This window comes from Molossus molossus, unplaced genomic scaffold (genome assembly GCF_014108415.1).
Source record: "Molossus molossus isolate mMolMol1 unplaced genomic scaffold, mMolMol1.p scaffold_m16_p_1, whole genome shotgun sequence".
Classification (NCBI taxonomy): Eukaryota; Metazoa; Chordata; class Mammalia; order Chiroptera; family Molossidae; genus Molossus; species Molossus molossus.
In genome coordinates this window covers 134,030,497-134,057,210 of record NW_023425344.1, presented here as the reverse complement: position 1 = coordinate 134,057,210, position 26,714 = coordinate 134,030,497, and the positions used below count along the sequence as shown (strand labels likewise).

General features: G+C 37.4%; 1 protein-coding gene across 2 annotated transcripts in view; it reads right to left on the bottom strand.

The window, feature by feature from the left end:
• Positions 1-26,376, bottom strand: part of RAB18 (RAB18, member RAS oncogene family) — a 46,449-nt gene extending 20,073 nt beyond the window's left edge. Inside the window, exons 1-3 of one of the 2 annotated variants that reach the window (XM_036274477.1) lie at positions 26,173-26,376; positions 21,691-21,746; positions 2,520-2,581 (exon numbers count right to left, since the gene is read on the bottom strand). In XM_036274477.1, the coding sequence (XP_036130370.1) occupies positions 2,520-2,581; positions 21,691-21,746; positions 26,173-26,240 (186 nt within the window). In that variant the 5' untranslated portion in view covers positions 26,241-26,376. The remainder of the gene's footprint in view (positions 1-2,519; positions 2,582-21,690; positions 21,747-26,172) is intronic. The other variant, XM_036274469.1, reaches the window with a different exon arrangement.
• Between the last annotated feature and the right edge of the window lie 338 nt (positions 26,377-26,714).

The following is a 26,714-nucleotide window of genomic DNA, read 5'->3' as shown; positions in this document are numbered from 1 at the left end:
GAATATATGCACCCCTACGTTCATTGCAGCATTGTTTACAACAGCCAAGATTTGGAAACAGTTCAAGTGCCTATCCATAGATGAGTGAATAAAAAAAAAACATGGTACATTTATACAGTGGAATACTCCTCAGTCATAAAAAAGAAGCAAATTTACATTTGCATCAGCATAGATGGATCTGGAGAGTATTATGCTAAGTGCAATAAGCAAGTCAGAGAAAGACAATTAGGATATGATTTCACTTGTAAGTGGAACCTAATGAACAAAATAAACTAACAAAAAGTGGAGACATAGTAGTCATGGATACAGAGAACAGAGTGACAGCTGTCAGAGGTAAGGGGGTTTGGAGGCTGGATGAGAAAGGTGAAGGGATTAAGAAAATAAAATAAAAAAGACTCATGGACACAGACAATAGTATGGTGACTGCCAGAGGAAAGGGTGGTGGTGGGAGGTAGAAATAGGTAGAGGGAATAAATAGTGATGGAAGGAGATTTGACTTGGGGTGGTAAACACACAATACAATATACAGATGATGTATAGAACTGTATACCTGACATCTACATGATTTTATTAACCAATGTCACCCAATAAATTAAATTTTAAAAAATGAAGAAAAATCTCAGACTGTTCATCAATGTCATTTTAATCCCCTAGTAATGTTAGACACATAATCTGGAATATGTGTCTAAAAAAGTTGTGGTATATTTATACAACGGAATACTTTTTAGCAGTAAAGAAGGAGATCTTACCTTTTGTATGAATGGACCTGGAGAGTATTACGTTAAATAAAATAAGCCAGTCAGATAAAGACAAATGCCATTATGATCTCACTTATATGTGGAATCTAATGAACAAAATAAACTACAAGCAAAATAGAAACAAACTTATAGTTACAGAGAACAGTCTGACAGCTCCTCGTGTCAGAGAGGAGGGTGGTTGGGGGGACTTGGTAAAAAAGGTGAAGGTGAAGAGATTAAGAAGAAAAAAAAAAGCTCATAGACACAGACAATATGGTGATTACCAGAGGAAAAAGGAGGGTGGGGGAGGTAAAAGAGGGTAAAAAGGGGGAAATATGGTGATGGAAGGAGATCTGACTTTTTGAGTGGTGAGCACACTATACAATACACAGAAGATGTATTACAGAATTGTATAGCTGAAACCTATGTAATATTATTGACCAATGTCACCCCAATAAACTCAATAAAAATGTTTAAAAAATAAATAAAGCTACCTACTCAGCGTTACCATGAGGAGGTCTTGTCAGCAGAGCAATGTGGATCAGAATGGTTTGGTGCACAAGCAAATGAAAACAAAAAAGCCTGTATATAAAGACTGGGTATCAGTATGAAAAAATAAACCCACTCCTGGCAAGTGTGGCTCAGCCAGTTGGAGCATCATCCCCTGCATTGAAAGGTTGCAGGTTTGATCCCCAGTGGGGATGATGCAGGAGGCAACAGATGAATGTTTCTCTCTCTCTCCCTCTTTCCCACTCTCTAAAATCTGTAAAACATATTCAGGTAAGGATTAAAAATAAACCAATGAATAATTACATAAATAAAAAAACAAAACAATGCCTGGATGGTTTGGCTCAGCGGTTAGAGCGTCGGCCTGCAGTCCATGGAGACCCGGGTTCGGTTCCCGCTAAGGGCACGTACCTCGGTTGCAGTTTGTCCCCGGCCCTGGTTGGGTCGTGTGGGTGGCAACCACTCGATGTGTCCCTTTCACGTCGATGTTTCTCTCTCTCTCTCTCTCTCCCTCCCACTCTATCTGAACAAAATATCAAAAAAAAAAAAAAAAAAGTCCTCGAGTGAAGATTAAAAAAAAACAAAAAACAAAATTGGCGACTCAAATTTTATAAATATTTATACTAATAAACCTGAAAAATATTTTTTTCTAACTATGACCCCATTCCCCTTCTCCCCAATAACTGCCTTTAGTGTTATGTTAGTTCAGTCTATGCTGTCTTTTTAAAAATAAAAAAAAATACGTTCAATAACAATGATTCTCTCTGGCAGGCAAGATGATTTCTTGAAGTATTTTGTTATGTTTTTCAATATTCTGAAGGGATTATATATTTAAAAAATTAAAGTAGCCCTGGCCGGTTTGGCTCAGTGGTTAGAGAGTTGGCCCGTAGACCAGAGACCCGGGTTCGTTTCCCACTAAGGGCACGTACCTCGGTTGCAGTTTGTCCCCGGCCCTGGTTGGGGTCGTGTGGGTGGCAACCAGTTGATGTCTCTCTCTCACATTGATGTTTCTCCCTCTCTCTTCCACGCTTTCTCCCTCCTGCTCTATTTGAAGATAAATGCAAAAAAATAAAAATAAAAATAAATAAATAAAACAAGTCTCTACCTAATTACCCATGTATAACTACTTATTGCTCATCATTTAATCAACATCAAATTTCACAAGTTATTTAATACAAATAGTTCAGTGACCTCTAGAATACTACATACAGCAATTTCTGCTTCTTTAAAAAGTACAGTTTAATATTTATACAAATACATTTTAAAAACTCTTACCCATATTGCAAGTTTAGCCTTATTTCCATCCACTGAAATTGTTTTCACCTTAAAGTCAACACCTTAAAAAAAATAAAAATTTTGGTAAGAATCCCAGTAAAAATATTTTTAAAAACAACTACCAAGAAAACCAGAAAACAAAAAAGCCACTCTATCAAATACCCTAATTCACACCTCAGGTTCTCAGACTTATGGATGTGAAGATAAAAGAAAATGTGTCACCAAATTTCAGCACCCTTAGGATTTAGTCAGGACAAATGAAAACCAGATGCTTGTAGAATTCAAATACTCACCGATCTGTACTTCTTGAAACAATAAAATTTTTATTCAAAAAATAAAATTCAATATAAGGTGGTAACAGAATATAAGACAGTAGTTTAGAATTCATGGTGCTAATGTAGAAAAGACGATTTATGGTTGACTGTGGAGCCAGGCAATTTTCAGGGGCTCCCTAAGTATCTACACATTATTAAGAATGTTGTTCATAGTTGACCAACCCTATAATTTGGATTCTGACTGCAGGCAATTTGGAGGACTGGTAAAAATATAAAAGAGCCACTCACTTCTTGTCTTGTAAATTCATTGTTTGTTTTTATCTTATAAAACAGTATCAAAAACCACTTGCCACTGTACAATTTCAAAAAGAGAACTTACACACAAAAACATTTGTGCTAAACCCTCTAAGAATCTTCATACATGAAAGAGGGATGCTCAAAGTTCTATAAAAATCTTCTATTAACATTAATTTATGTAGAGAAGAGCTTCATAATAAGTCACATGAGGTTGTACTACAGAAACCTCCAAAAACTCTCCCTTTTCAAGAAAAGGAGTTGTTACATGCCATCTGGTTTAAATAAACAGTAACTACCTACATGTCTTTAAAGAGGATCAAAAATAATATGCCGTCTACCCAACTGGCCAGAGGGGAAACATTAGCTTAAGAAGCTTGGAAAGAAACTTTCAAAAGATCATACATATTAGCTTGCCACAATTAGTTCAGCGAGCCACAACTAAGGTGAACAGCACCTTCATATACTAAATGTTAACAGAACACCTGTTACCAATAAGGGATTACATTAGTAATGGATGACTTCTGGTAATTCATTACATACACAAATTAGATAATAAAAATGTATTTCAAAATGTGTCCTATGCCAGGTCTTTCTGTGTGCCAAAGATTAAGAAAAAAGTTTGTTTTTTGGGGACTAGAGTGATAAAGGAATTGATAAAGCATGCCTAGAATGATGTATAAACATTAAAGGATAGCGCCAATTACATAGTCCAAGGAAAACCTTAGTTTCTTTGCAGTTAAAAAACACCAAAAAAATATATATCACGTTATATAAGCTTATATTCACCAGGTCTAGAAAAAAAATTATGCTACACCATCTACATAAAAAATATGAAATTACTTATATTTTATTCATATGGCTTTAAAAACAAAACAAAACCTAAGAAAATCCGGATGACAGAAATGGTTCTGACTTGGTGTAGGTATTAAACGAAGGCCATTGGTAGACACTACAGAGAGATAGCTTGTCATACATATTCTACAGTTAAATTCTCAATGTTTATCAGAGAGCGAAGAATTTTTTTTCCCCCTTAATAACCCCAGACAACATGATCAGGGGCAAGTTGGCCTTTTTGCTAGCTGCTGGCTAATTAGTTAGGTGAGAAAAGAAACTCACTGTTTCTAGAATGTTTGTTTTCCTTCCTTCCCCTGATCTCCTTTCTTTTTTATAATTTCCGGTTTCTGTATGTTTGTGGACAGTCTAATGCCTGTCTCTGTCATGTGTAATTTGCATGTCAATAACTGTCTTCAAGTTATTCTTCTAACATATTAGCTCTTAAAGTTACAGAGAACATCCTTCAGGAATCACTGCCCACCTGATTCCTACCATCAAAGTCAACAGACACTGAGCCTGACAGCTCATCTGGATCCAGATCCCTCAAGTCCCCCGTTCATCTTCCCTTGTTTGCTCTGGTGATTCTCATGTGCTGACATTAAGCTCTTTAACTCTCATATGCTCAGATTGTTTCTTCACCAAGCCTGGTCCCTCTGTTTCCAAGTAGCTGTTAATCTGTGTTCATTGGCAGCAGCAGTGGGAATCTTTCTGATAAATTTGATTTTGCCAGTTTCTTAGTAGATTTGACTAAACTATCTTTTTAATCTCATGTAGATAACAAGGAGCTCATAATAGAAGCAGAATGTCTAAAAAAAAAAAAAAAAAGAAGCAGAATGTCTAGGAAAAAACACTCCTGTGTTTCTACTCTAGTACAATTCCTAAACATTTTCTGTGACCAGATATGTGCCATAAGAAGCGATTCTTGCCCTGGCCATTGTTGTTCAATGGTCAGAGTGTTGGCCTGCGTACTGAAGGGTCGTGGGTTTGATTCCTTGTCAAGGGCATATACTTGGGTTGCAGGTATGATCCCCAGCCACAGTTGGGGCACATGGGAGGCAACCAATTGATGTGTCTTTCTCACATTGAGATTTCTTTCTCTTTCTCTTTCTCCCTCTCTCTCTCCCACTCCCTCCGACCCTTCCACTCTCTCTAAAAAAAAAAAAAAAAAAAAAAAAATCAATGGAAAGAATATACTCGGGTGAGGATTAATAACAACAAAAACAAACAAACAAACAAAAAGAAGCAATTCTCCAACTCTCCAGGGACACCTACAATTCAATCACTCTGATACTACCTACCTGGAGTCAGAGTCAGATCCCACAGAGTAAGGGCTCAGTCCCACAAGACTGCTGTATCTACAATTTCAGATGTCAACTGCAAATCCAAACTAGCTAGCTTCTGACAAACTAGTTATAAATTAGAGGTTCCCATGATCCCTTCCCTTCTCGATTCGATTAATTTGAGACAGTAGCTCACGTAACTCAGGAAAACAGTTTACTTATTAGATTATTATTTTATTATAAAAGAATACAACCCAGGAACAGTAAGATGGAAGAGATGCATAAGAAAAGGTATGGGAAGGGGCAAAGGGTTTCCATGCCTTCCTCCAATTTCACCATTTTCCCAACACCTCCAAGTGTTCACCAACATGGAAGCTTTCCTGTCAGCTCAAGAACAAGACAAGGCTACCTACTCTCACTACTTCTACAGAGTATCAGACGTTCTAGCCAGAACAATTAGGAAAGAAAAAGGAAAGAAAAGGCATTCAAATTGGAAAGAAGTAAAATTATCTTTGTTCAAACAACATATTTTTAATATGTAGACAATCCAATGATTCTAGTCCACACATACACACACAAAAAAACCTGTAAGAACTAATACATGAATTCAGCAAAGTTGTAGAATACAAAAATCGATACACAAAAATCAGTTGTATTTCTATATACTAGCAATGAACAATCCAAAAAGAGTCATTTTTTAACAGCATTGTATTTACAATAATATCAAAAAGAATAAAATACTTAGGAATAAATTTAACCAAGGAGGTTTAAGACTTACACACTGACACCTACAAACACTACTGAAAGAAATTAAAGAAGACATAAATAAGTGGAAAGACATGTTGTGTCCATGAGTTGAAAGCCACTGTTAAGATGACAACACTACCCAAAGCAAACTACAGATTCAATACAATCTCTATAAAATAGAGATTTCCAAAAGCTGGCTGGTGTGGCTCAGTTGGCTGGGCGTCGTCCTGTACATCAAAGGGTTGCCGGTTGGATTCATGGTTGCGACACATACCCAGGTTGCAGGCTCAATCCCAGGTTGGGGTGTGTGTGGGAGATAGCCAGTCAATGTTTCTCTCTCACATCAATGTTTCCTCTCTCCCTCTCCCTTCCTCTCAAAAATAAATAAATAAACAAATAAAATAAAATAAAATTCCAAAAGCTTTTTTGCAGAAATATTTATGAAGTGGCTTTTAGACTCCACTCAAGGATGGGGGCTGGTTGCCAGGAGACCCAACCTTGTGATTAGAGGACTAGAACTTTCAGACCCCTGACCTCTGGGGACAGGAGAAGGGCTGGAGATTGAATCAATCACCAATGGCCAATGCTTTAATCAATCTTATCTGTGTAATGAAGCCTCCATAAAAGCTCAAAAGGAGGGGAGTTCAAAGAGCTTTCAGGCTGGTGAACACACAGATTTGGGAGGAGTGGTGCATGGAAGTTCTACACTCCTTCCCACATATCTTGCTCTATGCATCTCTTCCATTTGCCTCTTCCTTTTATAATAAACCAGTAATGTAGTAAGTAAAATGTTTCTCTGAGTTCTATGAGATGTTCTAACAAATTAATTGAAACTGAGGAGGGACTCCAGAGCAACTCTGATTTATAGCCATTCAGTCATAAGTACAGGTAACAACTTGAACTTGTTACTGACATCTGAAGTCCAAGGAGGGATTGTGGGAACCCCTAAGGATAGCCTCAGTCAGAAGCACAGGTGACAACCTGAGATTTTGACTGGCATCTAAAGTGGTGGGGAGGAGACACTGAGCATATGAAGTGGGGAGAGGGGAAAAAGTGAGCAGTCTTATAGGGCTGAACCCTTAACCTGTGAGATCTGATGCTTTCTCAGTTACATCAAGACGCCCAGATGGAATCTCAAGAACTGGTGGCATGAGAAACCCCCCCCTCCACATGAATTGGAATTGGGTCCAGGAACCCAAAAGAAATTCATAAACAAAATGTGGTGCATCAAAGGTTGGAACATTGTTCAGCCATAAAATAAAATAAAATTCTGATATACTCAGCTATAAAATGGAATGAAATTCTGATACCTGCTACAACATGGATGAACCTTGAGGACATTTTGCTAAGTGAAATAAGCAAGTCACATGAGGATAAACAGTGTAATATTCTACTTATATGAGGTATCTAGACTAGGCAAATTCAGAGACAAAAAATGAAATAAAGGTTATCAGAGGCTAAGGGGAGAATAGAGTGGGAGTTATTATTTAGCTGGTAGAGTTCCCGTTTGAGGTAACAAAAAGTTTGGAAAGTAAATAGTGGTGATAGCTGCAAAACAATGTGAATGTACTTAATGCCACTGAATTCTACATTTAAAATGGTCAAAATAGTAAAATTTATGTGATGTATACTTTACCATGATACAAAATAAATAAGTAACTATAGAGTTCTATATATCTATTAAAAAAATTGAATCTGCAGTTAAAAACCTTTCCATGAAAACAACAACAAAAACTCCAGGCCCAGAGTGAATTCTACTAAACATTTAAATAAATAATCCATTCTAAACAAACTCTTCCAAGAAATTTAAGAGGAATGAATATTTCCTCAGTCATTCTATAAGTTCTACATTACCCTTCTACCAAAACAAAAGACATCACAATTAAGGAAAACTACAGACTAATATTCCTCATGAACACAGATGAAAACCCTGAACAAAATTTTATAATTACATATAAATGCCTTAAATGTTTCTTTCTTTTTTTTTTCCTCACCTGAGGATATTTTTCCATTTTTTGTACAGATAGAGTGGGAGGGAGAGAGAGGAAGGGAGAGAGAGACAGAAACATCGACGTGAAGGGACACATCGAGTGGCTGCCACCCGCACGACCAACCAGGGCCGGGGACAAACTGCAACCGAAGTACATGCCCTTAGCGGGAACTGAAGCCGGGTCTCTCTGGACCCCAGGCCGACGCTCTAACCGCTGAGCCAAACCGGCCAGGGCTAAATGCCTTAAATGTTTATAAAAGATCAACACATCACATCCAATAGGGGTTATCCCAGAAATAGAGGCTGACTTAACACTGAAAAAAAAAACAAAATCAATGTGAACTTAACTATTACATTAAAATAAAAAGAAACTTCACATGATCATCTCAACAGATGCAGAAAATGCAATAAACAAAATTCAACATACATTCCTGATAAAAAACCTTTCAGCAAACTAGAAAACAGGAAGGAAATTCTTCAACCTGATAAAGAGTTGTCTATGAAAAACATATAGCTAATATCATACTTAATGGTAAAGATTAAATATTTTCCCATTAATAGCAGGAACAAAAAAAGAAGAATATCAGTTTTTATCACTTCTATAAACATTTTTAGTGAGGGAAAGAAGATAAGATATAAAAGGCAGCCCTCGCCAGTTTGGCTCAGTGATTGGAGCATTGGCCTGCGGACCAGAGTCCCAGGTTCGGTTCTGTTGTAACCCAGGAGAGTCAACCTCACTCGGACACAAAGTTGGGTGAATTAGAGGTGAGCTTTATTACCTGGGCAGGGACTGCAGCCAACCTATGCAGAGGAGAACTGCAGTCCCGAGCTCAGGGGGAGGGTTGCTTATATAGGACAGGGGTCATTCAAGAGTTTAGCAGAGCAAGCAAGCCACCTGTACAGAAGCAGAGGCAGTTAGGGAGAAGCAGGAGGGAACAGAGATGGGAGGGAGCTGAGGCAAAAGGGAACTGGGTGAACTGGGCAGGCACACATCTATCCTGCTATTCATTCTATTACCTACGTTTTAAAAACTAACAAATTCGAGACGGATATCAGTGGTTAGCCAGGTGTAACACATATATTTTTAACAGTTACAGTTTTATGGGGTAAAGGGAGCTTTAGTTTCTCCCTATCAGTTTATTTACAGAGGATGCAGGACACTCTGGCCTTGGGGCCGTTTCTGTCCTCCCTTTTTCTGAAGGATGTTGCTTTTCAAATTCCCAGTGAAGGTCAAACTCTGGTTAATTTTTATGGGGCTAAAGCCAGCTGTCTATAACATTCCCCATTGTTCATCTTGCTGTCCCTGAAGCTGTTAATTAGGGCAGCTCAAAGACAAGTTGTTTTTCTTTATTGAATTCCAAGGATAGTGAGCTATAACAGGTTCCGGCATCTATACTGGAAAGGAATGTAGAAATCCAATGGAATCTACAGAGTTTTTTTAAAAAAAGCTCCCAGCATTAATAAGCAAGCTCAGCATGATTGGAGGATATAAAATAAACATTTTTTTTTTAAATCAAGTTTATTTCTATATATTAGCCATGAGCAAAGGGAAATTGAAAAATTATTTAAATACCATTTTATTGCCACAAATGGTATCACAAATGTGGCGGTAAAAATACATTTGTTATAAGACATATATTAAAATTAAAATAACTATACTTCCCCCAAAATCAATTTTACTGGATGTGTTTTTTAAAATATTGCTACCAACACATATGCTATAAACATAACAGGTCAAAAGTATTTTCTGAAAAATAATTTATCAGATAACATGTACTATAAAATTTCTGCTTCTTTCCAGTTTAAGATTTACTTTGTTGAGAAGTCCAAAACTGATTTTGTAAAATTATTCTATGGGCTTTCATCTTTTGTTGTTGTTAATCTTCATCCGAGGATATTTTTTTTCTATTGATTTTCAGATAGCGTAGAAAGGAAGGAGGGCGGGGACAGAGAAAGAGAAACATCGATGTGAGACACATGGATTGGCTGCCTCCTACATGACCCCAACAGGGGCCAATAACTGAACCTGTGACCCTTCAGTCTGTGGGCCAACACTCTAACTGCTGCACCGAACCAGCCAGGGCTACCATGAGCTTTTAAAATAATAAGTTCTTTATTCAAAAGATTTGTTGGTTATGTTATTCTATTTTCCCTATGGCCTTATTTGTGTCTTTTGGATAAATCTAATTATGAAAGAAATATAACAAATCTACTAATATAACTATTTTAATCAAATTCTCTTATGTATGAACAGAATTTGCACACACACATATATATACATAATATATATATATATATTTTGATGCCTACTTGTTTATGACTGACATAACTGCTTTGTTCATTAATTGGAACTTTCATCATTACATAATATCCTATTTTATTCTATCCAGTGTATTAACCTTAATTCTACCCTTACATATTACATTACCACTTCTACTTTTAAATTCTTTGCATTTGCCTGGCTCATCCCCCTTTATTTTCAATCCTTCCTTATTTAAGTGCTCTTCAACTCCATCTGACATTAGCATTATTAGGAAATAATAATTAATTTTATATTTAATTTTGTTGCTTCTCTCTTATGTTTAGATTGTTTTTAAGAAGACAATGCGAAGTTTTGCAAATTTAATTAATTATTTAGAGAGAGAGGAAGGGAGAGGGAAAGACAGAAACACCGATGAGAAAGAACATTGACTGGCTGCCTCCTGCATGCCCCACACTGGGGATCTGGCCCACAACCTGGGCATGTACCCTGACCAGGAATCGAACCAGCGACCTCTAGGAGCATGGATCGATGCTCAACCACTAAGCCATACCGGCTGGGCTATGTTTAGCATTTTTGACTTTCTGTTCAAATTTGTGCTTGATCCTTCTTATTGTTGAGTTGTATTACTGTGATATGATTAAAAGAAGACCAAGTTAGAAAAGAGAGGCTGGCAACTTGACTAAAGTCAGGCTAGGTAAGAGTTTAACCTCTTTAAGTCAATTTCCCCCTTATCAAGGAATATAAAAATTCCTGCTTTACCTCCTTTTTTGTTGCATTTTATTTTGAGGTGGGAGACAGTCAGAGGACATCAGGGAAGGGGGGCATCAAAAGAGATACTATAAATCTCTAAGGATCCAATGGAGAACAAGATTATGAGGAACTAGATTCCCAAATCTAAGTTTACAATTTTAAAAATAAAATGTGTTAAGTGCTCTGATATTCCAGAAGACAGGGTAAGAATTGTTTTAAGAGTTGAGAAGGAGGCCCTGCAGGGCCAGGTAGCTCAGTTGTTAACAGTGACATCCTGGAACAGCAAGGTTGCATGTTTGGGGCACGTAAAAGAATCAACAAATGAATGCATAAATAAGTGGAACAACAAATTCATGTTTCTCTTTCTCTCTCTCCTTTCCCCCCTCTCTCTCTAATCAATAAATAAATTTTAAAAAGAGTTGAGAAGGACTGGGAGCTGAGCTGGGGGTGAGAAAAGATGTACAAAACCTTACAAAGATTAGAGTCTGGGGAATAAAGAATAACCTTGGAGACCAGGGCCTTTTTGTAGTGACTACTTAAACAGGGAAAAACTGTATGATGTCTAATGATCTTATGGCCTATAGTAACAGCAAGATAAAACTTTGGAGAAGCCCTGGCCAGGTAGCTCAGCTGGTTAGAGCACATCCTAATATACCAAGGTTATGGGTTTGATCCCTAATCAGGGCACATAAAAAAATCAACCAATGAATAAGTGGAACAACAAATCGATGTTTCTCTCCTTTCGTCTCTCTTTTTAAAATCAATAAATAAAAATTAAAAACCAAAAATTTGAAGGAAGGTCTTATCAGGCTAAATGCAAGGCTCCAACTTGACTCCTGCTGAAGGACATGAGGCTGGCAGAGGGTGGGTGCTCTTACTCCAAATGGGAATCACTATCCAATAAATAAGAAATAAAGCAACAAAAAAGGGTCTGGAAATTAAGAAACACATTCCTACATTAAAGATTTCAAATGTTCAAACTGAAAACTAAAACTATCCAGGGAACAATGAAAAAGAAACACACCACACCATGACCTACGGGACACAGTAAAACTTGTTCTTCAAGTACACCTTTATTAAAGAATAAGACTGAAAATAAGGAAAGTTAATACTCATATTAAGAAACTAAAAAATAGCCCTGGTTTGGCTCAGCAGTTAGAGTGTCGGCCTGCTGTCCAGAGGGACCTGGGTTCAGTTCCCGCTAAGGGCGCGTACCTCGGTTGCAGTTTGTCCCCGGCTCTGATTGGTCATGCAGGTGGCAGCCACTCAATGTGTCCCTTTCACATCTCTCTCTCTCTCTCTCTCTCTCTCTCACTCTATCTGAACAAAAAATGGAAAAATGTCCTTGGGTGAGGATAAAAAAAAAAAAAAAATAGAAACTAAAAAAAAAGGTAAAAGTCAAAAGAGAAAAAAAAAATCAATTCCTCAAACAATAAAATGCATTCCTTAGAAAGAAACAGACAACAAAAATATACAAGTTTAGAAACAAGAGAGGAACATAAGCACAGATAATGAAGAGTTTAAAAGAATACTATGGGCAACTAACTAACTTAAGAGATAACTGGGCTTTCCAGTTACACTCCCAAGACTATCTTAAGAAATAGAAACTTGAAGAGACTGGAATGGTAAAGAAAAGAACAGGATCAGATGGACTCACAGGTGAAATCTAACCTTTAAAGAACAGATAGTGTTCCCATAGCTTTTAAGCAAGCAAAGCCAATTTTAAAAGATGGAAAGCTCCTTCATTTTATAAACCATTACAACTTTAATACCAAATTCTAATTTAAAAAATTACAAAACAAAAAAGGAGATAGCATCTTATGTATAAAAATAGATATAAACATTCTAAATTAAATTTTAGTCAACAGAAGCCAGAAATATGTCAAACAATGAGTGAAGATATGTCTGGGAAAGCAAGAACATTTTAGTATAAAAGTCTAGTAATCGTTAGTCAATACTGAAAAGGCAAATGAAAAAAAATCACAACCTTTCCTAATACAAACTCTAAGTACAATAGAAAAAATAAACTACTTAAATGTGATGAAGTATTTGCCATTTGCCATTATTCTAAATCAAAAAATGCTAGTGTCATTTTTATTGCTTTATTCCAACTAAAATGTTTAACTGAATGAAATTATATAAAATGGAATAGCTCTCTCTCATTGATGTTTCGTAAATTTCACGGTTTGGCTCAGCGGTTAGAGCATCGGCCTGTGGTCCAGAGAGACCCCGGTTTAGTTCCCACTAAGGGCATGTGCCTCGGTTGCGGTTTGTTCCCGGTCGGTTGGGTCGGGCGGGTGGCAACCCCTAGATGTGTCCCTTTCACGTGATGTTTCTCTCTCTCTCTCTTCTTCTCTTTCCCTCCCACTCTGTCTGAACAAAAAACGAAAAAATGTCCTTGGGTGAGGATGAAAAAAAAAAAAAATGGAATGGCTTTATTTTTCTTTGAATTATGTGGTAATTCCAGACATTTTAACAACATGTTATGGCATAAAACAAGTATAAACTCACTACTTTCCATTTTAATTAAATTATTTTTTGTTAAGTAAACCCAAACTATAAGGTAACCTGTGGATGGAACAGATTTGGTCTCTGCCCTTTGAAGCCTAACACAGGTAATATGAAGGCATAATCATGGGTATTTTTAAAAAGCTTACCAAGGGTATGACAAGAATCAATGATGAAAGTCAAACAGTAACATACAAAATTTGTCTTTAGTTAAAATGCATCAACCATCAAAAACATTTTCATATATTTTAACAATTATTAAGTCTTATAAACAGATTAAGAAATAGGTTGTGAGCCTGTCTTAAATAGAGAACTGGTTTTAAATTTTCTAATTTTTTAATTTGAAAAATGTTTTACTTAAAGCACTCTTTTTATATTCAAATCAGTTGCTCTTTTATATTCAAAGATTACCTAAGTTAAAAAACTTGAACATGAAACAAAATTTGCCTATTTAATCAGATTATATAAAATCAGTGCAACTGATTCTTTTTTTTTTTTTTTTTTAATAATTTCAGAGAAAGAGGAAGGGAGAGGAGAGGGAGAGATAGAAACACCGATGAGAGAGAACGTTGACTGGCTGCTTCCTGCATGCCCCCCATGGGGATTTGGCTCACAACCTGGGGGATCTAATCTCCACACTTAAATTTCAACCAATTCTATCTCCACAGCTGATTAAGTACCATTACATGACCTTACCACAACAGAAAAATAAATCTAATACCTTTACCCCCCAAACACTGCCACATAACAAATTAAAAAACTGGTCAAAATATTTTTGCAAGTGTGTGTCAGAAATGTTATCTTGAACTGTATCGTTAAATATTTGTGTTTCATTATTTTTCTTCTTCTAAGACTCCAACATGCTTATGTTAATTCTCCTTTTCTGATTTCTGTATCTAACATTTTCTCTTTAGTTTATTTTTTTTTTAAAACTTTTATTCATTTTGGTAAATTTCACCCATTTTGTCCATTTCTAGCTTCTGCATCTTTTTTTTTTTTTTTTTTCCGAGGACATTTTTCCATCTTTTGTACAGACAGAGTGGGAGGGAGAGAGAGGAAGAGAGAGAGAGGGAAACATCGATGTGAAGGGACACATCGAGTGGCTGCCACCCGCACGACCAACCAGGGCCGGGGACAAACTGCAACCGAGGTACATGCCCTTAGCGGGAACCGAACCCGGGCCTCTCCGGACCGCAGGCGGACGCTCTAACCGCTGAGCCAAACCGGCCAGGGCGCTTCTGCATCTTTTATTGGGTTTCCCAAGTCTCTATTGGCCCTTGTGATCTAATTTTACCTTCATTTCAGTGATAGTTTTATTTTCTTATTTTCTTTTTCTTTTTGCTCAATAAGCTTATGTTGCATTTTTTTCAGGTAGTCACACTATCTCTTCCCTGGCCTTTTATATCACTACTTTGTACTGTCAGCAGTAAACACTTCCATTACATTTTTTAAATTCACGGCAAAATGTTTGGTTATAATTTATCTTCTTTACAACAATATTTTTTCTGGTGAAGTATTCTTTTTTTTAAAATCCTTACCTGAGGATATGCTTCTACTGATTTTAGAGAGAAAGAAACATGGAGGTGAGGGAAACATTAATTGGTTGCCTCCTGTATGTCTAGGCCAGGAATCAAATCTGCAACCTACGTATGTGCCCTCACTGTATATCAAACCCAAAACTTTTGGTGTACGAAATGATGCTCCAACCAACTGAGCCACCCAGCCAGGGCTGGTTGAGTATTCATCATCTGTTTTTTGTTTTTCTGTTACTTTCTTCCTTTCTGATTCTAGAATGGTGGTAGTGGCCTTGAGCTGGATTCCTTTTGATTTTTCATCTTTGAAGGAGGTGAGGTTTTCCTGGACAAGCTAAAAGGAGAGTCATGCAGAAAGCCAAAGTGGCTCCAGTTCTGGACTAGCTGAACTTTTTCTTGATTCAGGAATTTACCTGAGAATCATTTAGTTTTTTACTTCTCACCAACCAATGAAGATAGGCAGCCTGAGGTTTTTCACAATGCAAAGGTACCTCAAAATAGACACAAATAATAAGGAGCTTATTTGTGCAACTCTTTGTTTGGCTCTATCTCCTCCAATCCTTAGAATCAAAGCAGGTGCAGGGAAACCCCTGCCATTAGCTCAAGATACCCACTTGGCTTTTGCAAACAAGGGATTTGGGTTTTGCATCTCAGGGTGGTCTTCTCAACTTCATGCAGCAGCTCTTACCAACACTGATCTCTCTAGATGAGGCATATTTTACTTCTTCCCACAAGCCAACTGCTTAACTTGCACCGTTTTTGGTAGCCATTCCACCTATTTTGCATCCTGGGGTTTTAACTGTCTTGTAGTTTAGTGAAATATGGGGTTTGAGTTTGAGTTTTTCCCTCTCTCTGTTATTATTAGCTAACTGCCAGAAAACAAAAGAAATGCCAAATTTACAGTACCATTCTCAAACCCTAAATCCAACAATTACCTAAGAAAATGTTTTCTACAAGACAAGTTTAAGTGTCTTACCATATTACTGAAAGATAAAGGTGTGCTTTCCTTACTATTTTACTGTGAGGTAAATACCAATTTCCCACAAAACATTAATGTTCACAGGGCCATTAACACTTGAGCTGTTTATTTTACAAACTCACATGTATATTGATTATAACCTAAGGCAGAACATAATCTGATGCCTAAATGCAAAAGGTACTTTTCAGACCCAGGGTCCATTTGGGGAACAAATTCATGTATATTCTTATCAGTATGCCACAACCTTAGTATTTGTTTTTAAAGCAGACAAAGCCATTTTAGTAATAAGGGTAACACATGATCTGTTATTTTGCAAATCCCCAGATTCCATTTCAGTTTAAAATGAAGATAGATGGCTTTCTACTGTATGTAAGGTCATTGCCTTACTAAAACTTTTGCTCTAGGTGAGTTTATTTTCCTGCCAATTACTATTCTTCTGCTCCTTACTATTCATTGTCAGGAATGTTCTCAGCAGAATGAAGTTTCACTACTAATTTTTTAAAGGAGCAAACAATATACCAAAGTCAAATTAAAATGAATTTTGAATTACTAGTGTTTTAAATTATTCCCTTTTACACACATAGGAGTAAATTTATAAATGTGTGCCTGTCATACAAAAGCTAAAAATGCCTGATATAATTTATTAAAACATTTAGAGGCACTATGAGTTCATCTTGAAACATACACTACCACATATTTCACCTATTTTACTATTAACTATGTATCCAAGAGTAATAAAAGCATATGTCCATACAAAGACTTGTAAAAGAGTATTTATTCATAGCAGCTTTAATGGTAATAGCCAAGAAATGGAAAGAACCCAAATGTCTATTAATAGGTGAATGGACAAACATAAAACTATCATAGATTTAATGTTGAATAAAACCAGACAGACAAAACAAAGTAAATATAATGATTCCAAAATTTTTAATAAAATTCTAGAAAATTTAAGTAATCTACAGTAAAAATAAGTTATTGAGTGGTATCCTGAAGATGACGATGGATCAAGGAGGGAAGACAATGAGAGAGTTCCAAGGGGTGCAATGAAACTCTTGTGGATAATGGATATATTTATTATCTCGATTATGGTGATGGTTTTATGAGTATGTACATATGTCAAAACATCAAATTCTATACTTAACATATATGCAGTTTAGTGTATGTCAATTATATCTTAATAAAAGTAAAAAAGTTGTCTTGAAAAAAAAAAAGAAATGTAAGAAATGTAGACAGAATAATCACTATCTAACAACCACAGCTGGAATGCCAGGATAACACTTTACAGTAGAGAAATCTGGCATATATTGCCTTAAGGAACCAAAGTCCCATCACCAGTAATGGTACAAATATACACCATACTCTTAGAAGCATTTTTGTACCATTCCTGTCCAAAATGCATAACCCGAGGACACAATAGCCAAATGCAATTGAAAGAGATTCCACAAAATAAATGACCTGTGCGTACAGTAAAACCTCAATATAATGGACCAATCGGGTGAGGGAGGGTCAATTATAGCTGAAAGTTCGTTATATAATAAAATAGGCTTTCTGAATGTGTATGTTAAAAAAATGACAAATTAGTACTTCACCTGTTTTTTTTTTTTATTTTTACTTATGTAGACACGTTTATGTGATTAAAATTAAGCACGCGTGAAAAGTTTAATTTCACAGAAACGTTTTCTCTATATATTATTGTAATTTTAAATTTATACTGAATTCACTAGTAAATTCACTAGTCACAGCAAGTAAACAAATGCAGACAGCTGGGGCATAGCTTATTGCACATTGGAACCACACCCGATAAAACTGCTGTAGAGCCTGGCTGGTTTAGCTCAGAGGTTAGAGCATTGGCCTGTGAACCAGTGTCGCAGGTCTGATTCCCAGTCAGGGGCATGTACCTCAGTTGCGGGTTCTCCCAGCCCTGGTCAGGGTCATGCAGGAGGCAACCAATCGATATGTCTCTCTCACATTGATGTTTCTCTCTCTCTCTGTCCCTCCCCCTCTTCCAGTTTTTCTAAAAATCAATGGAAAAATGTCCTCGGGTGAGGAGCAAAAACAAAACAAAACAAAAAATTGCTGCAGAAAGTCATGCCAAGTGACAACAGAACCAATTACTGCATGTGATGTGATGTAATGTGATCATGTGCTAATTATTCGTCAAACATTTATGAGCAGTGACTCTTGGATCTAAATATGTAGACTACAGTTACAGATGTGTAATACTTATTTATGTCAGCAAAATTACTACGGTGTTTTTTCAAACATGTGGCCTAGTTTGTTAAAGATAACAGTGAACTAATAACAAAAAAAATAAGCTGTTAATTTAATGATAAGCAAATCTTAGTTAAAAGTATTTTTAAATTAACAGGGTGTTAATTTTCACATATGACATACGGACCAGAAATTTTGTCCATTTAATCCAAAGTCCATTAAATTGAGGCCCACAAGATCAAGGGTTTACTGTACTTTTCAAAAACATCAAGGTTTTCTTGGCTTATGCTGCGGACTGTCCTAAAATCTCTCAAAGGTCCACAAACCCTGAACAAGCAGCATCTGGCCTTGAAGTATCCCACACCTCTTGCTAAATGGCCCCAGGCCCAGCAGTAGTGACAGCCATCCTTAGGTTGCAGGTTGGCCTCTCCTGGGGACTCTAAGCCCAGGGAAAGTAGCAGCCATCTGTGGATCACTGTGTAGCTACCGCGTAGCCCAGGGAAGAGCACAGGTGGTGGCTGACCTTAGTGTGCAAATCCCAGGAGGCCCCAGAGCCACAACACCTGGTAGACAGCTTCAAACCACTCCAAAGCACCACCCAACCACCTTCAAGCGTGACATGCTCAAGGGGCAGACTCATCAGGCACCAGCACTCCGCTGAAGTGGGTCTTGCTCTATGGGGTAAGCCTCTGCACAGCAGCTCCTCCAATATAGTTGTGGCTGGTCCTCATAGCCAATTGGCCTAAGGGGATCAATCCCTCCCACTAAGCTGACAACAGCAATAAATGCTCAACTATAAGAAGATGGTGCACAAAGCCCACACAGGAAGGGGGAGGTAAGAGGAAAGGCTGCACCTAGAGTGCCCAGTTTGGGTGACAGGGGAAGTTGCACCATTGAGCCCCAAAGGATACCTTCTATATATAAGGCCACTCTACCATGACTGGGAGACATAGCAGTTCAACCTAATACATAGGAACAAAAAGACAGGCAGCCAAAATGAAGGGACAAAGAAACATGTCCCAGTTGAAAGAACAGAACAAAAGTCCAGAAAAAGAACTAAACAAAATCGAGGCAAGCAAACTACTAGATGGTTATAAGGATGCTCAATGAACTGGTTATAAGGATGTCAATGAACTTAGGGGAAGAGTAAATGAACTTGGTTAGAATTTCAACTAAGACAGAAAACATAAAAAAGAACCAGTCAGAAATGAAGAACACTTTACAGGGAATCAACAGTAAAGTAGAGGAAGCAGAGGATCAAATTAGAGATTTGGAAGATGAAGCTGAAAACACCCAATCAGAACCCCAAAAGAAAAAAGAATTTTAAAAAAATGAGAATAGTGTAAGCAGTCTCTGGGACAACTCAAACATACCAACATTCGCATAGTGGGGGTGCCAGAAAGAAGAGAAAGAGAGCAAGAAATTGAAAACCTTTGGGAAAAAATAATGATGGAAAACATCCCTAACCTGGGGAAGGAAAAGGACACACAAGTCCAGGAATCACAGAGTCCCAAACAAGATGAACCCAAAGAGGTCCACACCAAGAAACATTGAAATCAAAATGAAAAAGGTTAAAGACAAAGAATCTTAAAAGTAGCACGAGAAAAACAGTCAGGAACCTACAAGGGAGCTCCCATAAGACTGTCAGCTGATTTCTCAGCAGAAACTGTACAGGCCGAAGGGACAGGCACAAAATATTCAAAGTGATGAAAAGCAAGGACCTATAACCAAGATTACTCTACCAGAAAGGCTATCGTTTAGAATCAAAGGGCAGATAAAGAGCTTCCCAGACAAGAAAAAGCTAAAGGAGTTCATCACCACTAAGCCAGTAGTACAATAAGGATTCAGATAAAAAAATAAATAAATAAATAAAAAGTATGAATAATAAAATGGCAATAAATCCTATCTGTCAATAATTTCTTCAAATGCAAATAGATTAAATGCTTCAATCAAAAGACATATGGTGGCTGAAGGGAATACAAAGCAAACCCAAACAAGAGACTCACTCAGATTGAAAGACATATACAGAATAAAAATAAAGGGATGGAAGAAGGCATTTCATGAAAATGAAAACAAAACAAAAAAGTTTGGGTAGCAATACTTAAAATAGACAAGTAGACTTTAAAACAAAGGCTATAATAACAAGAAATAAGGTAGAACCTAACAATTCCACTCCTGGGTATTTATCCAAAGAAACCCAAAACACTAAATAGAAAAGATATATGCATCTGTATGTTCATTGCAGCATTATTTACAATAATCAAAATAAGGAAGCTACCTAAATATACATCAATAGATGAATAAAGACAAAGTGGAATATGCCTGAGTCACATTCCATATATATAATGTCTGCATACAGTAGAATTGTATCCATGTTCATTTAGGAAATACACAATAAGTATTTAGAGGTTAAAGGCATCAGATCTGATATTTACTCTCAAACAATTTAGAAAGACAAGAATACTATTTGTATGTAGAGAGAGAATGATAAAGCAAATGTGATAAATATTAACATCTGGGGAATTTGAGTAAGATCATACAGGAATTCTTTGTACTATTTTTACAACTTTTCTCTAAATATGAAAATATTTAAAAATAAACAGACTAACAATAAGTGAAAACAAAAGAAGCCAGTTACAAGAACTATTTTCCCTTACAACAGTGCTAGGATCATCTTTACTACATTCTACTCATTATATAGTGAAATTTTAGAGCTGGAAGAAAAATGTACACTCTGTCACCAAATCTCAATTTACAGATGAAGGCAATGAAGCTAAATGGCTTGCTCAAGATCACAACTAATTCAAGGCAGAGCTCAGACTACTATCTTGTTCTGACTCAGCTCTTTCAACTACAAGCTCTCTCTTGATATCTTTATATTGTCGTCTACTCCTCCCTAAACACATGACACCAAAATGTCTTCTCATATATTCTAAGAAGCTTGTGTGACTAACCACTCTCAGGCAATCTAAATTTCATTTTAAAAAGGCTTTCAGTTATCACTACTCCTAATGGTCTTTAACAACTAACATTAGTATGCTGAGTTCAAAATTCATGCCAGATACTGTAGCAAATGCTAAAATACTAAAGTAACACATTCTACTGTAAGGTAACCCGTCCACGATGATAGAGAATAAATCTGTATTATTCATCACTGTAACCCTAACTCTGAGGATAGTGCTTGGCATACAATAAATATTCAGATAATTGGCTGCTGCTGAATAAAAGACAATCCACAGTACAGGAAAGAACCTGTGTTTGCAAGATAATCATAATATCCACAGTGTTAACAAAATGCTATGAGACAATAGATTAGGAAGTTATTTTTGCCTGGTGAGATCTACAAACACTTCAGAAATTTAATGATACCAAAGTTAAACTTTGAATTTCAACAGACATAAAAGCAATGGGGTGGAGAGAGAAGGGTAGGGGGAGTTCAATAAAACAGGCTGAAGGCAAGGATATATAATTGGCATTTCTAATGAATTTTTAAACATAGGCTTACCTATGGTTGCTGCAAGTTCTGGATCAAAAGTATCATCTGTGAACCTCAAGAGCAGGCTAGAAGAGATGTTAAAAAGAGAGATTAAAAATTTGATTTTTCTTTCTAATCATCTGATAAATGTGTTCATGGTTGTTATATTTTGTCACGAATAGATGCATATAAAAATAGCTGATGTCAGTCTGCTCTCAAAATACTGCCTCAGTGCATATAAATTTAACTATTGGAAAGGCAATTCAAGAATCCCTAGAAGAAAGTAGTTCATATTAGAAAACATATTCCCCATGTTTCTCTACACAACTCCCCAGGTGTGAAAAGGTTTGTTTGTTTTAACTTTTCTGGTATGTCCTTCTGAGAAAATGATATAGCAATACGTCATGCTCTGATTGACATGGTCAAAAGGGGGTAAAATAAGTCTCTCAGAATACAACAAATTAATTTTTAAAAAAATCTGATGTGTAACCCACTCTGAATTTAAGTAAAAATAGAAAGGTGTGAATGTCCAGCATTTTGTAACATACAGTATGACTATTACCTAAGTGGGATAAAAGGATATACCAGTAAAAAGTGAGGGCACACAAATCACACGGTAACCAGAGTACATATACTATGGTAAATGATATGCAGGTATCTAGAATCAAGTAGGCAACAGGGAGCTACCAAAGGGTTTTAAAGAAAGGAATGGTAAGAACTGCTCTACAATTTGAAGTGATTCCAGCAAAAAAAAAAAAAAAAAAGTGGAAAAATCAACACAAGACCACTGCCCTGGTTATGGTAAGAAATTAATGAAGGATTAAACCTAGGAAATGGTAAAAAATCTAAAAAGAAAGGGGTAAAATGAGAGCAAAAGATACCAAAGTAGAAGAGTATTTTATATCTCCCAGGATTCTTTTATTTAATATGAGGCAGAAGGGTCAGTTATCAGAAGCTCTTCAAAAATAAGACCTAAGCTTCTGTCAAAGCCCTAGATTTATACAATTAATCAATCTTCTCTTGCATTATCTCCTAAAGTAGGACAAGACTGTTCTTTGCCCTGCTTACATTAATAATATCAAGGCAACAGATATCAGATGTCTGAGTTGTAGAAAAATATTTCTATAGGTTGCAATTATTGCTGTTAGAGATTTTTTTTTTTGTCCATAGATTATAATGCAAAACATAGTGGCCTCCTGAGAATTTTCAAACCGCCTGAGAATTTTCATTGACTGTATTTGGAGAATTAACTGTCCCTTTCTTGACTTTGTGTTCTTGTGTTTACCATAAAAATCAGCACCTCAAAAGCAAAGTAAAACAGAAGAATCAAATTGTAGATTTTTCTACTTAACATTGAACCCATTTGATTATAGCTATTTTTGCTTACTTTCAACATGAGTTAAGTGAGAGCATTAATTAAAAATCTTAAAGATTCCAGCTGGTGTGGCTCAGTGGTTGAGCACTGACCCTTGCACCAGAAGGTCGCCGGTTCCATTCCTGGTCAGGACCCATGCCAGATTGTGGGCCCGATCCCCAGTGGGGAGCATGCAGGAGGCAGCCAATCAATGTTTTCTCTCATCGATGTTTCTATCTCTCTCTCCCTCTCCCTTTCTCTCTCTCTAAAATCAATTAAAAAAAAAAAAAAAAAAAGAACAGTAGTAGTAATAATAACAATACCTAAATAACAACAATGGTATTGGCTTTTATTTACTGAATATAGACAACGTGCCAGACACTGAGCCAGGGATTTTTCTTACATAATTGCTAATCCTTACAATAACCCTTGTCATCAATGATACTTTGTCAGGAAAGGCAGTGGATTAGTATGGTGCAAAGCAACAACTTTTAATACAGGTTCTGAGTATAAATCAGCAGGTCCTAGCCAGGGATACACTGGTAGCTCAAAATGCATCCAAAATTCTATGCATGCATTCTTCTAGGCAGAGAGTCCATGTCTCTACTAGATTTTGAAAGGAATCCACAACCTGAAAATGATTAAGAACCAGTGTTCCAAAGGATGTATGTTTAAGCTTTCATATTTTTAAAGATAAAGGAGCAAAATACTTTTTATGCAGAGCTAAAGATAGAAGTAACTACCACCACTCCACTAGGAGGAGATCAAATTTATACTAACAGTGATTACAACTAATCTGCATTTCTTAATTTACAAATGAAATTAGCCAAAAAGGTTGGTGATACAAGGGACATAAGAGGGATACAAAAGATCTCCAGAATACCTTCCAGTTTTTGAAACACCTTGCAACTTCTTTATTTCACTCTGGCTAGCCATCGAATCAAATAATCTTATACATTTAACATTAAATAGGGTTTGAGAGATTTATATTCCAACCTCATTTTTCAAATGAAGAAATGAAAGCCTAGAGTGTTCAAGTATCATACACAAGGTTACACCACGAGGCAACACTGGTTTCATAATCCTGATCTCCTGGCTGCTAATATACATGTTCATGACACTCCAAGAGTCTTAAACAAACAGGGGGAAAAAAACAACAACAAACCACTAATTTGAATTAGTTAAGATATCCTTTGTTGTGCAATGATTTCTCAACAATATAAGCAATATCTCACTTCCACTAACTCTAGATCTCTAAAGAAATAGGAATGAACTACTGGTTAGAACAAGCCTTTGAGATTATATCCATGACATATGTTTTTGTACTAACTCACCTTAAAGAGCTTAGGCTTCTATTTTAGTAGAGTCATTTATTCTCATTTTATCCATAAAGTGTTGTTTTTTATAACATATCACATATACAATAATGTATATCTAGCCAGAAAAATAAGTCAGCTTTCTCCCTAAATGCAATCTTTCTTTGAGAGAGAGAGTTAAAAGTGTTAACATTTTGCAGTGAGCAGTTGATAACTCACCATGGAGTACTGAGAAAAATTTGGAGCAGATTAAACCCAAGTAAGTTTGTATGACAGAAAGGAGCCAAGGAAGCCAATAATTACACTTAACAGATTTTACTCTAGAGGAAGAACCACAATTAAGTAAACACTGTACCTCCAGTTAACCTTCCTGAAAATTTTAACATAGTTTAACTAGTCATCCATCCAATACATTTAGAAGTGCCAATCAACCATGTATTGGGTTGAACCACATGAAGTGACATCCAACCATTACTGACTTCAAAATCAGCAATTTCAGAGGCCTTAACTTAAATGAGGGTCACGTCTCAAGAAAAAAGAAAGGTCACAAGGCTATGGAATGCCTATTAAGACATGTTCAATATATTAACCTCTTTACCCTCAAAAATAATAAATGGTGGTCATAAAAATCATTTTACTCAGCTCTCTATGTACACACACACATACACACACATCACACTATTTGGCTAGCCCATAATGTGTCATTAATTTATTTCTTCTTATGCACAAATCCCTTATTCCAATATACACAAGAGTACATTAAATGAGGAAAACTATGAAAATGTGTTGTCATATTTTAAAAATGTATAAAATTTCAGAACATATCCTAGAATCAGATGTCAAACTTAAGTATCTAAAAAAGTAAGACTTTATGTAGTAACTTGTTTATCAGGGGGTATAGTTAAAATTTGAAATTTCTTACAGCTCCTGTAATTTGAATATTGTTTAAGGATCAAGGCACCCTAGAATATAATCGACTCATAATCAGATGGCAAGGATAGCTTCACGGGGAGAACTTTATTCTAAGACCCGGATGAAATCACTACCCTCTTGTAACACCCACTCAGCTCCACATTTACTTTATACTAAACTCTAACAACTGTCAATGTGATTCCCCCTAGAAAGGGACAAGAAAGAAAAGGCACAACACTAACTTGTTCTTCTACCTCCATATGATGTGGCAGAATGAGAACAACTACCCTTTATTTTCAAAGGTGGCCCACAGCTTAAGCTCTTTCGTTTTAGACCAAAGGGATTATTCGAGTAGTCAGAAACCAAAGAGTTCTTTCACAGCTGACTCATTAAAAAAAACAACCCCAAAAACATAAAAGAGGAGCCAGTGGGGTGCACCACAATGGGCCAGGAATGTGACCTAAGGTGTCAGGAAACCCTGCGAAGAACTTGACGTATTTAGACAAAGCCCAACAGAAATCGCAAAGTGATCAAGTTACAACTCTTAACTCGCGGGGTGACAGGTAGCCCGAGCCCGAGGGGCCTAGACAAGGCCTCGCGCCCGGCCGGACTTGGGCCTACGCCCGCCCGCCACGCCCTGTGCTCTCGGCAGCAAACCGGCCGGCCGAGCGGCGGCCCTCGGGGCCGTGTCTTCTCGGACAGGAGGGGAAGCGATCCGGACAACTCGGCCTGGCGAAGGCCCTGAACCAGGCCGCGCGGGGCGCAGGGGCTGCAGGGCCGAGGGCGTCGGAGAAAACCCGCAGGGCGCGAGCGGAGCCCGCCCCAGCCCGGCCGCCGCCGGTTACCGCTCCCGTCGCGGCCCAGGAGACAGCGGCCACCGAGGCAGAAAGGGCCCCGCCGTCCGCGTCACGGCCCGCAGACCCGCCTCACCTAGACTTGCCCACGCCACTCTCCCCGATGATAAGGATCTTCAGGGTGGTCAGTACGTCCTCGTCCATCCTGACCCTTGTCCGCTCCTGCCCAGCCGCCCGTGTCTGTCTCTCAACCCTTCAGCCGGGAGAGCTGCCCGTGCACGCGCACCGCTCCGCGGCCGCCACCTTTACACAGCGGGTATTTAGATTGCTGAAGCCCTAGTTCCGCCTTGAAGCCGTTCTGCGTCTGCGCAAAGCTAGAGGCCCAGGCGTCTCTTGCGCAAGCGCAGATGGGGGAGCCAATGTGCGATTTCACCGACTGCGCAGGCTCTTCCTCCTCCCCAACCCTCACCTAACCCTGCCTTCCTGGTGTACTTGAGAAAGCGCTGAGTTGGGGAGTATAACACGCTATTTAAAATTTCAGCAGCTGCTTTTAACAGTTGCAACAGTAGGAAAAACTTTGTAGTTGAAGGCAGATTATTTTAAATATAGGTCCCAACTCTTCCGTATAACCGTTTTATATTACCTAGGCTTCTGAGCGTGTTTCCTGGCTCAGAATTA